At 39.7% G+C, this 14,374-nt stretch overlaps 2 protein-coding genes across 4 annotated transcripts in view; one reads left to right on the forward strand and one right to left on the reverse strand.

Moving 5' to 3' along the window:
* The window catches only part of LOC124805029 (GPI mannosyltransferase 2), a 256,187-nt gene that overhangs the window by 141,544 nt on the left and 100,269 nt on the right, over positions 1–14,374 (forward strand). The window lies entirely within an intron of this gene.
* The window catches only part of LOC124805028 (dual oxidase 2-like), a 250,335-nt gene that overhangs the window by 137,699 nt on the left and 98,262 nt on the right, over positions 1–14,374 (reverse strand). For both annotated transcript variants that reach the window (XM_047265439.1, XM_047265440.1), the window contains exon 14: positions 7,529–7,735. In XM_047265439.1, the coding sequence (XP_047121395.1) occupies positions 7,529–7,735 (207 nt within the window). The remainder of the gene's footprint in view (positions 1–7,528; positions 7,736–14,374) is intronic.

Genomic DNA, 14,374 nt, shown 5'->3' on the forward strand with positions numbered 1-14,374 from the left:
TCTGTTACAGTGTTTGACTATGTAATGGTATGGCGTTTAAATAGTGTTGACAACACAAAATTCAACATTTTGTATATTTTACTGTATATTTTGTGACCTGTCTTGTACACAGATGTCTGGAAACTAATGCTTGTGTGACTGATATTCACAATGATGAATACGTCTTAGGGCTTTGGGAGAGGTCCTATGACAGGAAATTTTTATCATAGTTTTCGAAAGTTGCTCTCCTGTAAGCAAATCTTATTCAATCAGTGTCTACTTTGCTGTGGTTATACGCTTTCCACTCTATCTGTTATTCATCATGCATTAGAGTCTTCACACACTTTTAACACTGAGGGGGCTTACTGCCATCTTTACAATTGTTCTACTATTTTTAGTGTGTTTCATCTTACCATCTTTTTTGTTTCCTGTTCTTTCTCTAAGGTTCTTAAGGTAACTGTCAGAACATAATGTGAAGAAGGCGTGGCTGACTTCCTACCTGCGCCTCATTCAATTTGTGATGATTCTGTTTTTTAAAACATCAATCCTCCTCCGAATTTTCAGCTTTTCATGGCATTATGAATGATTCAAAAAATTTCTGTCCTGCAGCCACTCAAGTTTCATCACTTCCATTGATATTTCAGCTGCATATATTCTGGCCATTCTTGGAGTATTATTATTATTTTATTTTGAACCAAGAGATATTGATGTAATGCCAAAAGTGGACTTACATGAGCCATTGTAGCACCAATGCATACCACAGATTCTGGTCTGTACCTCATAAGTGTGTACCTCCTGTGCAAGTGAAGAAAGTGCTCAAATGGCTAAATCTTTCTCTGTGTATCTTTCGGTTACTAAAACTACATGGAGAATTAGTTAAAGCAAGGGCCAGATCTCATCCCTTGCTCAAATTAAAACTACTATCATGATTTATTAAATAGTCTACTAATCAAGTCTCCATGGCATCATTAAACACTGACTCTAAAAACAATAATGTGGATGCTAAAATCATGTTGCTGTAGTTCGTTAAGTGGACCATATGTATGTAATGTTCCAACACTGAATTTGGTCCACATCCGCTTGTTGCTGTGACCAGCCATCCTTCACAGAAACGAGTAAACCTGCAGTCTTCATACGAGGAGGGAAGATCACTTTTACAAGGTGTTTCTCAAGTATCCAGTCTACCTTTAACATGGAAAGAGCACCCACGTAAGGCAGAAACGTAGTTGACTTCAAAAGTCATATTTCTGATTGTATCCTCGAACAATGGAAAATCCTTGGTGGAATAGCAACAGTATGCTCCTTACCACATTGAGTAGGTGTTGAGTGGCTGACAGGCTGAATGAAAAAATACTCATAGATATTATTAGCTATCGAACTAAGTCCTTCATCAGACATACATGAAAGAAAATCACATACATAAATACATATATAACTCTTACAAACATGCCACTGTCACATCCAGGTGCTAATATCCAACTGTGACTGAGATAAGCACTCTTTACTGGGGTGAGTAGTGGTGGTACAGAATGTGTGTGTGTGTGTGTGTGTGTGTGTGTGTGTGAGAGAGAGAGAAGGGGAAAGGGCTAGTGGAGGTTTGAGGCCAGGCAGGTTACAGGAATGTAGGTTATGTTGCAGGGAGAGCCCCACCTGTGCAGTTCAGAAAAACTGGTGTTAGTGGGAGGATGCAGGTAGCACAGGCTGTGAAGCAGTCATTAAAGTGAAAAACACTGTGGTGGTAGCACAGTCAGCAACTCAGCAGTCCAGCTGCCTCTTGGTCACAGTTTGGCAGTGGTCATTCATGGAGACAGATGGCTTGTTAGTGGTAGTTCCCACGTAGAAGGCAGCATAGTGGTTGCGTCTGTGTTGGTAGATCACGTGGCTGCTTTCACAGCCGGCCCTACCTTTGGTGGGGAAGGAGATGCCTGTGGCAAGGCTGGCATACAGGGTAGTAGGAAGATATCAGGGGGCAAGGCATTGGGAGCAGGAGGGGAATAGGGATGGACAACGATTTTGCATAGGTTGGGCAGATGACAGAATACCACTGTGGGAGGGGTGGAGAGAGTAATGGGGAGGCTATTCTCATTCCGAAGTGTGAAAAGGGATAGTCAAAAGTCTGGCAGAGAATGTGATTCATTTGCTGCATTCCTGGGTTGTACTGAGTTAGGAGAGTGTGCTGCTCTTTGGCCACACAGTGGGCATGTCGGGTATGGTAGGTGACTAGGAAGACAAGCCACAGGGGATATGCTTCTGTATGAGGTTGTGCGAGACCTTGACATATTTGGAGAGAGATTGCTCATCACTATAGACATGGGTGTAGAAAGGGTGGCAGCTGTCAAAACGGATTATTGTTGGTAGTTGATATGTTTGACATGGACACAGATACTGATGTAGCCATCCTTGCAGTGGGGGTCAATATCAAGGAAGGTGTCTTGGGCTGAGGAGGAGCAGTTGAATCAAATGGGGGAGAAGTTGACAATGCCAGGGTATGTGGAGTTGGTGTCCTGAATCTTGGTGCAGATCATGGATATGTCATCATTTAATCAATCAGTGAGGGGTTCTGGTCGGTTAGGAAGTGATCCTGTAGATGATCCGTGATAGGTTGGAATAGGATGGTGTCATGCAGGTGCCTGTTGCTGTATCACAGATTTTTGTAATAGATAATGCCTTGAAAGGATTGTGGGAGATGATGTAGTTGGCCACGGTGCCAAGGAAGGAGGTCTTGGGTTTCGTGTCTGTTAGGCATTGTGAAAGGTAGTGTTCAATAGCGGCAATCCCAGGGGCATTGAGAATTTTAGTGCAGAAGGAGGTGGTACCAACAGTAAGGAGCAGGGTGCCAGGTGTTAAGAAACATGAGCTATAGTGATTTGGCAGAGGAAGTGGTTGGTGTCTTATACATAGCAGGGAAGATTATGGATAATATATTGAAGGTGTTGGTCCACAAGCATTCAGACCTACAATAGACCTAAATGCAAGATCTGTCCCATACATCCTCTCACTACCACCTACTGCCATCCTGTCCTATCCCATAAAAGGCAGTGGCACCTGTGCAAGCAGCCAAGTGATCCACCAACTTAAGCTGCAGCCACTGTGCCACCTTCTGGATGGGCATGATTATTAAGAACAAAGTCTGACTGTGACTGTGTCTGAAGTAAGCAGCAATCTTTTCAGGAATGGATAGTGGAGGTGGAGAAGTGGTGTGGTGTGTGGGGAAGGTTATGCAGATAGTAGGATAGGGGTGGGGGAAAGATGCTAGTGCTGCTTGTGGGAATGTGCAGGAACTGTTGGGGTCAGGACAGGGCTGTTAACTGCAGCATCAGAAGGCTGTTCAGAGACGGGAGCCAGAAGGCTTCCATCAAACCTGCCCAACATCCCCTCATAGCCATCACACACTGCCTTGCAGATCACCTACATTTACTACTACTCCAGGATTTCCCAGCAGCCGTCCTGCAGAATCCAGAGTCTGAACAGACCTACAACAGTGTCATGATCCTGTTCTGCAAAAACCTCAATCCTACAAAAGTTTCTGTCCTTGTCAAACGGCTTATCTTTTGCCCCACTCCCAAATTTAAACATACGCTTATTAAAGGTTTTCTCTCTTTCCCTAAAGCAGAAACACTTTTTTACTACTAACCCTACCAATCAGATTCAGTGCAAAACTAATATTAAACACTGCCTGACTCAGTTTTCTCCTCTATCTGTGATACACACCCACTGCCCCCAAATTATCCTGTGTTATCTTTCCATAATTTGTAACCTCGACCACTGCCTCGCTATCATTCCCCAAACCCCTCAACATGGAAACCAACCTCACATCCATGGAAAGAAACACAATCTGACACCTGAAACTAATCTCCACCTTATAGTCATACCTGTCGACAAAGGCTTCATCACTGTGGCTTTGAACCACAGGAGTTATCTGGTGGAGGGACTTTGCCATCTGTCAAATACACCCATCTAAAAACCGTTCCACAGTCACACCCATTCCAGGTATCTAGCAGGATCTCCAGTCCCTCCTCAGATCCTTAGGTCCATTCCAGAACCTCCCCTAACTTTCTCTTAACATGTTGGCGACGGAATGGTAAACTCTAATTTTTCTTCCTTTTGCAGGAAGTTTTATCTTGTCCACACCTTATGAAAACATAATTTTGAAATATCTTTTGGGAAGGTTAAAAACATTTTCATTATAAATTCTTCATTTGTTTTACAGCATTATTTTGGTAGCAAGTCTTACAGCTACCTGTTTGATTAACCTGTCCTCATCCTCAGTTTTTCTTCGTATCTACACACACAAAAAATTTTTTTGCATCACCCCAGTTCCCAGAACTCCCCGGTTCCCAGAACTCACTTAACATGGGGAGTCTTACTACATGGTTACCAGTTTGAATGTTAAGTATGTTGCTAATCTTCAGCCATAGAGAATTTCGAACGCATCTGATTATTCCTCAGAACTTAAGTATCCTACTTCTTTCTATGTTGATTCTTCCAGACAGTTCTCTCAAATTTTATTTTTACTGTAATACTAAATTGTGATCCGAGTCTCTATTCGCTCCTGGATATGCCTTAGAATCCTTTATCTGATTTCAGAACCTGTTTCTGACCATGATGTAATCAAGCTGGATTCTTCCTGTGGTTCTTGGTATTTTCCAAGTACACATTCCCCTCTTGTGATTTTTGAAAAATGTAACCACTGTTACTGGCTGAATTTTATTGCAGAACTCAATTAGTCTTACTCCTCTCTCATTCCTTCTAGCAAGCACATATTTCCCATAAACCTTTCTTCTGTTCTATCACCTGCTGCTGCATTCTAATCCCTCATTATTATTAGATTATCATCTCCCTTCACATACTGAATTACTCATTCGATATCCTTGTATTCATCCTCTACATTGTCATCTTCTGCTCATAACATCAGCATGTATACTTGAATTATTGTCATTGGCGTTGGTTTGCTGCAGCTTCTGATCAGCACAACTCTGTCAGTGAACTGTTCACACTACCTTACTCTCTGCCCTATTTCCTGTTGATAATGAATCCTACTCCAATTATACCATTTCTCGCTGTTCTTGGTAGTACTCTATATTCATCTGTGCAAAAATCAGTATCTTCTTTCTATTTCACTTTACTGGCCTTCATTAAATGCAGATTAAGCATTTGCGTTTGCAGATTTTCTAGCTTCCCTACTACTTTCAAACTTCTGACATTCCATAGTCTGACTTGTAAAACATTACTCTTTTGTTGACTATTCGATCTTTCCCTCATGGCTCTCCCCCCTATGGACACTTCTTCTGTTAAGGCTACATGTCCTGTGTGTTTTTAATGTAATGGTTTCCATTGTCTTCTGCATCCTCACGACATTGATCGTGGCGTTATTCTGCCTTGTGAGGGCAATTTCCCAACCCAATGGCAAGAAGTTTCTCTGAAACACTGTCCACTCCTCTGTCCTCTTTGACAAGCTGTTGGCAGATGAAGGCGACTCCTTATGCTAGAAGTCTCCAGCTGCCATTGCTGTAAGAATAGCAATAAATCAAAAAATTATCTACAATCCAAGAAGTCTTCACTGTGCTCATTGTACTGATAAGTATGGTAAAGAGAGCAACACTTAAAATGCCTCCTTCAGGGACACTATTCTTTTACATAAAGTTGCTCGAGAATATGTCTCTGATTTGGTAATATAATGTTTATTGTGCAAGGAAGTATTTCAATATAAGTGACACAGTGTCACAGAAGTTCCATTAGTGAAACTGGCTGAGTTGTTCTTCCACAGGGTGTTGTATGAGGGGTGTTCCAGTTTGGTTTACCTTTATTTTGTTTTATGCTCATGAAGCATCCTGTGCCTTGCCTGATACATACACGTTCTTAACAGAGTCTCCATTAAGCTGCATGCATTGCAGCACAGATGTGGAAACTCCTGCAGGCCCTCCTCAAACTGCATTCATTGAGTCTGTTGCTCCCATCACAGGACAGCTGCTTGCAGCTCCTAGGTACCTTCATAGGCTTGAACAGGTGGTAATCGGAAGGAGCCAAGTCAGAAGAATGTGGTGAGTGTGGCAGTACCTGGAATCCCAGAATGATTGCAGCTGTGGTTATACGAGATGTGTGGGGATTAGCGTTGTGTTGCAAGAGCACTCCTTTGGCCCATTTTCCTGGTTATTTCTTTTGAATTGTGTGACGCAACTCTCAATGAGTCTTGCCATGCAGTTCAGCAGAACCACCCTGGAAAATGAGCGAAAGGAATGCTCTTGCAACACAACCCTCATCCCCTTATGTTTCGGATAACCACACCGACAAGGGACCCAGGTACTGCTCCACTTGCCATATTGTTCTGACTTGGCCCCTTCTGATTGCCACCTATTCAGCACTATGAAGGTACCTCTGTGTGGACACCGTTTTGCAGACACTTAGGAACTGCTAGCAGTTGTCCTATGGTGAGTGTGACAGACTTATTGATAGTGGTTTGAGGAGGGCCTACAGGAGTTTTCACATCTCTGGTGCAAGTGTATGCAGCTTAATGGAAACTATGTTGGGAAAGTGCATCCATCAGTCAAGGCACAGAAAGTCTTAGTTAGCGTAAAACAAAATTAAGTGTAAACCGACCCTTGTACAACACCACGTGGAAGTACACTGGAACTTATGTGAAAGTGTGTCAGTTATATTGGAATCCTTCCTTTCAGAGTAAAAATGCCCTTACCAAATAACAGACACACTATCGAGTAACTTTGCACAATAGTGTCCCTAAAGGGAGCATTTTAAGTGTTGCTCTCTTTACCACTCTGATAAACAGCACAGTGAAGACTCTTTGTTTGTAGATGATGTTTTGATTTTTTGCTCTTCTTACAGTCTTGAATCCATAGCTCATCAATTATAGCTGACACTTCAGAAAATGGAGGATGGGACACGATATTCTAACCCAAGCCTATTTAAGAAAAAAGATCTTGGGTTTAGACAGGTCCTATTTTCAACAGTTGTGTAAAGTGGTTGCCCATCACATCTATGCTGTGAATGTGCCATTCAGTTTGATCTCTCTACTTAAAAATGTTGGTCACAGTACACCATATAGGCATTAGAATAACAAGTGAAGGTAATGGCACAAGCTTTATTCCTTGTGGCCATGCTGAAGCTAGTGAATCACTACTTACACTACCTTAACACATGTCACGTACAGGCACAAAGCTGAAGTTGAATATCAGTCACCGAGGTATTATGTATATAACATAAATATTATAGCCCATATTTTGCCAAGTCACACCTAAATTAACTGTTAATGTCTGTCCTAAGATGCTTTATACTTGCTGTCGAGAGATCCTCAGTTCACCTAAAAATCCAGATGGTAAGTCATACGACATTGAAAACAAAGCTTAGATTAGACATACATTTCATTCTAATAGATCCATAATGAGAAGATCCTTCAGGATTTACAACATGTCTGGCAGCTTTCTGAACTTCAAGGAATTAAGAATTCACACAATTTTAACTGTATTTTTGTACATGTCAGATGAAAAACTGAGTTATTTTTTATATATTTTTCAATAAAGTTCAAGTAACTTACCAATTATGAGAACTCCACAAGCAAGGTATGTTACAATAAATGCTTTTTCACTGTTTCTGAAGTAGTCATATGTCTGCAAAGTGGTGCAGGCTTCAACATCTTTAGATGAATTAAGAAGTGGTAGATGGTAGCATGTTAAATTTTCATCTGTTGTCATACTCAGGCATGTACTTTTTTCTAATTTACATTTGGAATTTATATTGTCTCCTGAAAAATCAAAAATGGTATGATTAATTCCACATGCATTGATTCAAACCTAGATCGTCCCTGCTTCTCTCTTATTTGTCCCTCCTCCCTCATACCCAAAGTGGTATCATACTGATATATTACACAGTATCATATTCCATTTAATGCTCTCATTATACAGTTGTTGAAAGCTTGCAACTACTTTTTTTACCTACATGAATTGTTTTGCAAGCTTTATATAGCCTACATCAGAAGCAATCTACAATAGAAATGCCTTTTCCAAAACATCAGGATTGTTATACAACATTTCTGAATCCAATGACTTTGTGTGCAGCTGTAATGCTGTTCCTGCATAGCAATAAATGACTCCTCAGAGAGCTGGAGAAGAAAGAGCACAAAACCATTATAATAATACCAGACTCCAGTAACAAGAATATATTTTAAAGGAGGAAGCTCACAGATATGTTTTCAAAATGAAGGTACAATTTTATAGTCACCCCAAATGAATAGAAGGAAAAACATTGACAAAGATATTTTATTTTTGACACGCTACCTATAACCCCCTAAGCTTTGGTGTACAACTATCAAAGAAGTCCTTCAAATATCAGTCAAGCTCAAAGACATTTTTGACAGAGAGCTGTGCTACAGAAAAAGTGACAAAAGAGCTAAATTGAGGCAAACAGCCAAAAACTAGATGTGATGTTCCCTGGACAGAGGAGCACAAGCAAACTGATTCAAGAAAAAGCAAAGCTCGGTGCCAAATGCAACAAGATTCCACGTAATCCCAGCCAGCACCAAATATTAAATAATACATCATTTAACATCAAATGCTCTTCAGTATACCCAAAAGCTGCAAATATTACAAATTTCAGACACACTACAGATAAACTGTTCTGAATGCATCATGCAGTTCTTAATATTATATCAAAAGGAAGATTTAGTCAAGAAAACTAAAATTATGAGACAGTTTTGCTGATCACTGCTCACCGTCAGGTGGGAGAATATTTAGTACTACCAATAGACACATAAAAGTACATTATACTGTCCCACCTCTCTGAACTATTAGTGCTTTCACCTTGGAGGAGAGAATGATAGATTGGAAAAGGTTAGAAATGAAGGACCGGTCATTCAGACCCCAGGACCCCTTCCTAATAACTTAGTTCTTAAGATTAAATTTTTGCTTTGTATAAAAATGTGTTTATTTCTTTTAACACATACATTTGATCATTATTTTTATATTGACCCATATTTCTTAATTTTAATATTCTATTTGCCGTCCTGTTCCTGCATTATTTTTTTGTTTTTAATAATAATAATAATAATAATAATAATAATAATAATATTAATGGAACATACCAACACAAAATCACACATTTGCTATACATGGATGGTCTAAAACTACTGGCAGCAACAAATCAACAACTCAACCAATTACTAAAGATAACAGAAATATTCCGCAATGGTATAAATATGCCTTTTGGAGCAGACAAATGTAAGAAAAATAGCATAGTCAAGGGAAAACACACTAAACAGGATGATTACATATTGGATAACCACAGCGACTGCATAGAAGCGATGGAAAAAACAGATGCCTATAAATATCTAGGATACAGACAAAAAATACAAATATTAAAATACAAATATTAAATAAGAACTAAAAGAGAAATATTGACAAATACTAACAAAAATACTGAAAACAAAATTGACAGCAAGAAACAAGGCAAAAGCTATAAATACTTATGCTATACCAATATTGACCTACTCATTTGGAGTAGTGAAATGGAGTAACACAGAACTAGAAGCACTCGATACACTTACACGATCACAATGACACAAATATAGAATACATCACATACATTCAGCAACAGAAAGATTCACATTAAGCAGAAAGGAAGGAGGAAGGGGATTTATTGACAAAAAAAAAAAAAAAAAAAAAAAAAAAAAAAAAAAAAAAAAAAAAAAAAAAAAAAACCTACATTATGGACAGGTAGACAATTTAAGAAAATTGTTTCTAGAACGAGCAGAAACTAGCAAAATACATAAAGCAATCACTCAAATAAATACATCGGGTACACCACTGCAATTTCATAACCACTTCTACAACCCTTTAGATCACATAACATTAACAGATACAACGAAAGTAAATTGGAAAAAGAAAACACTATATGGCAAGCACCCGTATCATCTAACACAGCCACACATCGATCAAGACGCATCCAACACATGGCTAAGAAAAGGCAATATATCCAGTGAGACGGAAGGATTCATGATTGCAATACAGGATCAAACAATAAACACAAGATATTACAGCAAGCATATTATTAAAGATCCCACTACCACAACAGATAAATGCAGACTTTGCAAACAACAAATAGAAACAGTAGATCACATCACAAGCGGATGTACAATACTAGCTAATACAGAATACCCCAGAAGACATGACAATGTAGCAAAAATAATACATCAACAACTTGCCATACAACATAAACTAATAAAACAACACGTTCCCACATACAGATATGTACCACAAAATGTACTGGTGAATGATGAATACAAATTATACTGGAACAGAACCATTATAACAGATAAAACATCACCACATAACAAACCTGACATCATACTCACCAATAAAAAGAAGAAATTAACACAACTAATCGAAATATCCATACCCAATACAGCAAATATACAGAAGAAAACAGGTGAAAAAATTGAAAAATACATCCAACTGGCTGAAGAAGTCAGGACATGTGGCATCAGGATAAAGTTGACATTATACCAATTATACTATCAACCACAGGAGTCATACCGCACAATATCCACCAGTACATCAACGCAATACAGCTACATCCAAACCTATATATACAACTACAGAAATCTATAATTATTGATACATGTTCAATTAGCCGAAAGTTCCTAAATGCAATGTAACATATACCGTACAGTTAAAAGGAAGTCACGCTTGATCAAGGTCCACACCACTTTCCATTTTTAACCAGACATAACGTCTGAGAAAGAAAAGATAATGATAATAATAATAATAATAATAATAATAATAATAATTGCATATGTATAGAGTGACAATTATTGAACTAAATGAAAAAATTAAACTCACATTAGTTACAAACTACGGCGTGCACACACTTTATTCAACATGTAAACGTCACTACAGATATTCAGATTTAAGTTATGACATGTTCAGTATTCCTGCCATCATTGCCAATGATACGGTGCAGACAAATAGCGAAATTCTCCACGACCCACTGAAGTGTCGGAACATTGGTGCACTCAACGACCTCTCGAATGGCCATTTTCAACTCGGCAATGGTTTTGGGGTTATTGCTGTACACCTTGTCTTTAATATAGCCCCACAAAAAGGAGTCAAGTATGTTTAGACCTGGAGTACATGGCAGCCAGTTGAGGTTGATGCCACTGGCCTCTGGGTGCCACAGAGCCAGAATGCTCATCCAGGACATCAAAAAGTCTCCTGCTTTAATGAGGTTGAGCTCCTTCGTGCAAGAACCACATCTTGTCGAAATCTACGTCTACATCTACATCCATACTTCGCAAGCCACCTGACAGTGTGTGGCAGAGGGTACCTTGAGTACTTGTATCGGTTCTCCCTTCTATTCCAGTCTCGTATTGTTCGTGGAAAGGAGGATTGTCGGTATGCCTCTGTGTGGGCTCTAATCTCTCTGATTTTATCCTCATGGTCTCTTCGCGAGATATACGTAGGAGGGAGCAATATACTGCTTGACTCTTCGGTGAAGGTATGTTCACGAAACTTCAACAAAAGCCTGTACTGAGCTACTGAGCGTCTCTCCTGCAGAGTCTTCCACTGGAGTTTATCTATCACCTCCGTAACACTTTCGCGATTACTAAATGATCCTGTAACGAAGCGCGCTGCTCTCCGTTGGATCTTCTCTATCTCTTCTGTCAACCCTATCTGATACGGATCCCACACTGCTGAGCAGTATTCAAGCAACCGGCGAACAAGCGTACTGTAACCTACTTCCTTTGTTTTCGGATTGCATTTCCTTAGGATTCTTCCAATGAATCTCAGTCTGGCATCTGCTTTACCGGCGATCAACATTATATGATCATTCCATTTTAAATCACTCCTAATGCCTACTCCCAGATAATTTATGGCATTAACTACTTCCAGTTGCTGACCTGCTATATCATTTCTAAATGATAAGGGATCTTTCTTTCTATGTATTCGCAGCACATTACACTTCTCTACATTGGGATACAAGTGCCATTCCCTGCACCATGTGTCAATTCACCGCTGATCCTCCAGCATTTCAGTACAATTTTCCATTGTTACAACCTCTCGATATACCACAGCATCATCCGCAAAAAGCCTCAGTGAACTTCCGATGTCATCCACAAGGTCGTTTATGTATATTGTGAATAGCAACGGTCCTACGACACTCCCCTGCAGCACACCTGAAATCACTCTTACTTCGGAAGACTTCTCTCCATTGACAATGACATGTTGCGTTCTGTTATCTAGGAACTCTTCAATCCAATCACACAATTGGTCTGATAGTCCATATGCTCTTACTTTGCTCATTAAATGACTGTGGGGAACTGTATCGAATCCCTTGCGGAAGTCAAGAAACACGGCATCTACCTGTGAACCTGTGTCTATGGCCCTCTGAGTCTCGTGGACAAATAGCGCGAGCTGGGTTTCACTCAACTGTCTTTTTTGAAACCCATGCTGATTCCTACAGAGTAGATTTCTAGTCTCCAGAAAAGTCATTATACTCTAACATAATACGTGTTCCAAAATTCTACAACTGATCGACGTTAGAGATATAGGTCTATAGTTCTGCACATCTGTTCGACATCCCTTCTTGAAAATGGGGATGATCTGTGCCCTTTACCAATCCTTTGGAACGCTACGCTCTTCTAGAGAGGTCACTGTGGATAATGGGGATGAAATCATCTTCCAAAACCTTCACATACCGTTCGGTCGTCACCATCCCATCGTGGAATATCGCTCTGATTAATACATGACTGGACATTGCGCACCACAGTCACCCGCTGAGGTAAAGGCAATTATATGTACAGCTTAACAACTCTAAAAGTGTGTTTGTTTGTTTACTGTCTTGCAGGAAGTTACTTGCCGTGATATCACTCTAACGTAAAAGCAATAAGTAATTTAAATTACTTTCTGGTACTGAGTCACATAAATAAGTTGAGGATTCTCTGTCACGTATTCTGTGAAAGTTGTTGAAGATGTTTCTGCAATGGATTTGGGGTGGATAGACAGTCTGTGAGAAGATATAAAATCTCTCGAAGTCTGAGGATGATGGAGAACCGTGCTGGAGAGGGCAGAATGAAAGAAATTTGTTGAAGAAGCTAAGACCCACTCAGGATTGTAACAAAATGAGAAAAAAAAGAAAGATAAAATGAAGTCACACATTGAAGCTTAATCATTCTTTTGCAATGGCATTTGTAGTATTCAATGAGTTCTGTTACACAGTGGAAAGCTGTAGCATTGAGTAATGCAGATTGCAAGTATGGTTTATCTCTCATTGTTTTTGTACAGAATAAAACCAAGAAACAGTATTGAAAGCTAAATATTTTCAGTGGCATAAATGTTGTAACCTTCAAAAGTGTGCCAATTCCTTTAGAAATACAACGTTTTTGCATGGACATCCAATGATCATGTCTCATATCTTGATTTTAAAGTCGCACATTGTCAAAATTATTGTACATAAACAACTAGTGAACTCATTTCAACTGATTACCAATGGCAGAACAAGCATGCATGGCCATATCACTTTTTTACTTGTTCTTTCTTCACTCCTGAAAAATTTGTGTCTTGAGAATTACATTGTTTTTCCTGGCAGGTATTCAGCAGCTCTACTTCCATCAAGGAAGATCGTAACATCACAGCAGTGGAGCTGATTAATGGTTGACCAGTTTCATTGCCCTGTGATTTCTTCAGCAACACGCTGAAAAACCTGATTGAGGCATCAAACTTCGTTCAAAAATTATGTTTGCATATTCACCAGTTACATCCAGTCATATTGAGAGAGCAGCATATTTGCCGCCCTTTCAGTTTCGCTGATCTTGGGAATGTAACCAGGTTTTTGTTGGACATGAAGCTTTCCGCAAAGCTTTGCAGCCACCATATGATAGACCATATACAGTCTTTAGTCAAGAAGCGAAGATATTTAAGGTAGATGTTAATTGTGCTTCAAGTACAATTTCCATCGATCACCTTCAACCTGCTTTCTGGACCTCTTAAGCTCGTATGTGTAAATCGAACAAGCAGCAGTGGATGCCAGACAAAATGCCTGATGAGTCTATGGCAGACTTGGCAAGACAAAATGCCTGTTAAGTCTATGACAAACTTGGCAGAGTCACACAGCCCTCCACTGATAAGGACAAGCTGCAACAGATGCTGGACAAAACAACTGATGAATCTACAGCAGACTAGGCAGAACCATCTACCCCTCCACCAGTTGTCACGTGATCTGGATGTCACACCCTTTTCAATAGGAAGTACTGTTAGAAGGTGATGGGGGGAGGAGGCATGATGAAGTGTAATGGGGTGTGATGAAATGTAATAGAGATGCAGTGTCATTATGCATTGCTATATTGTAGCTGGTTCCTGTTTATTCTTTGATCTCATCTTCGTATATTGCT

Source organism: Schistocerca piceifrons, chromosome 7 (genome assembly GCF_021461385.2).
Source record: "Schistocerca piceifrons isolate TAMUIC-IGC-003096 chromosome 7, iqSchPice1.1, whole genome shotgun sequence".
In the NCBI taxonomy this organism is placed as follows: Eukaryota; Metazoa; Arthropoda; class Insecta; order Orthoptera; family Acrididae; genus Schistocerca; species Schistocerca piceifrons.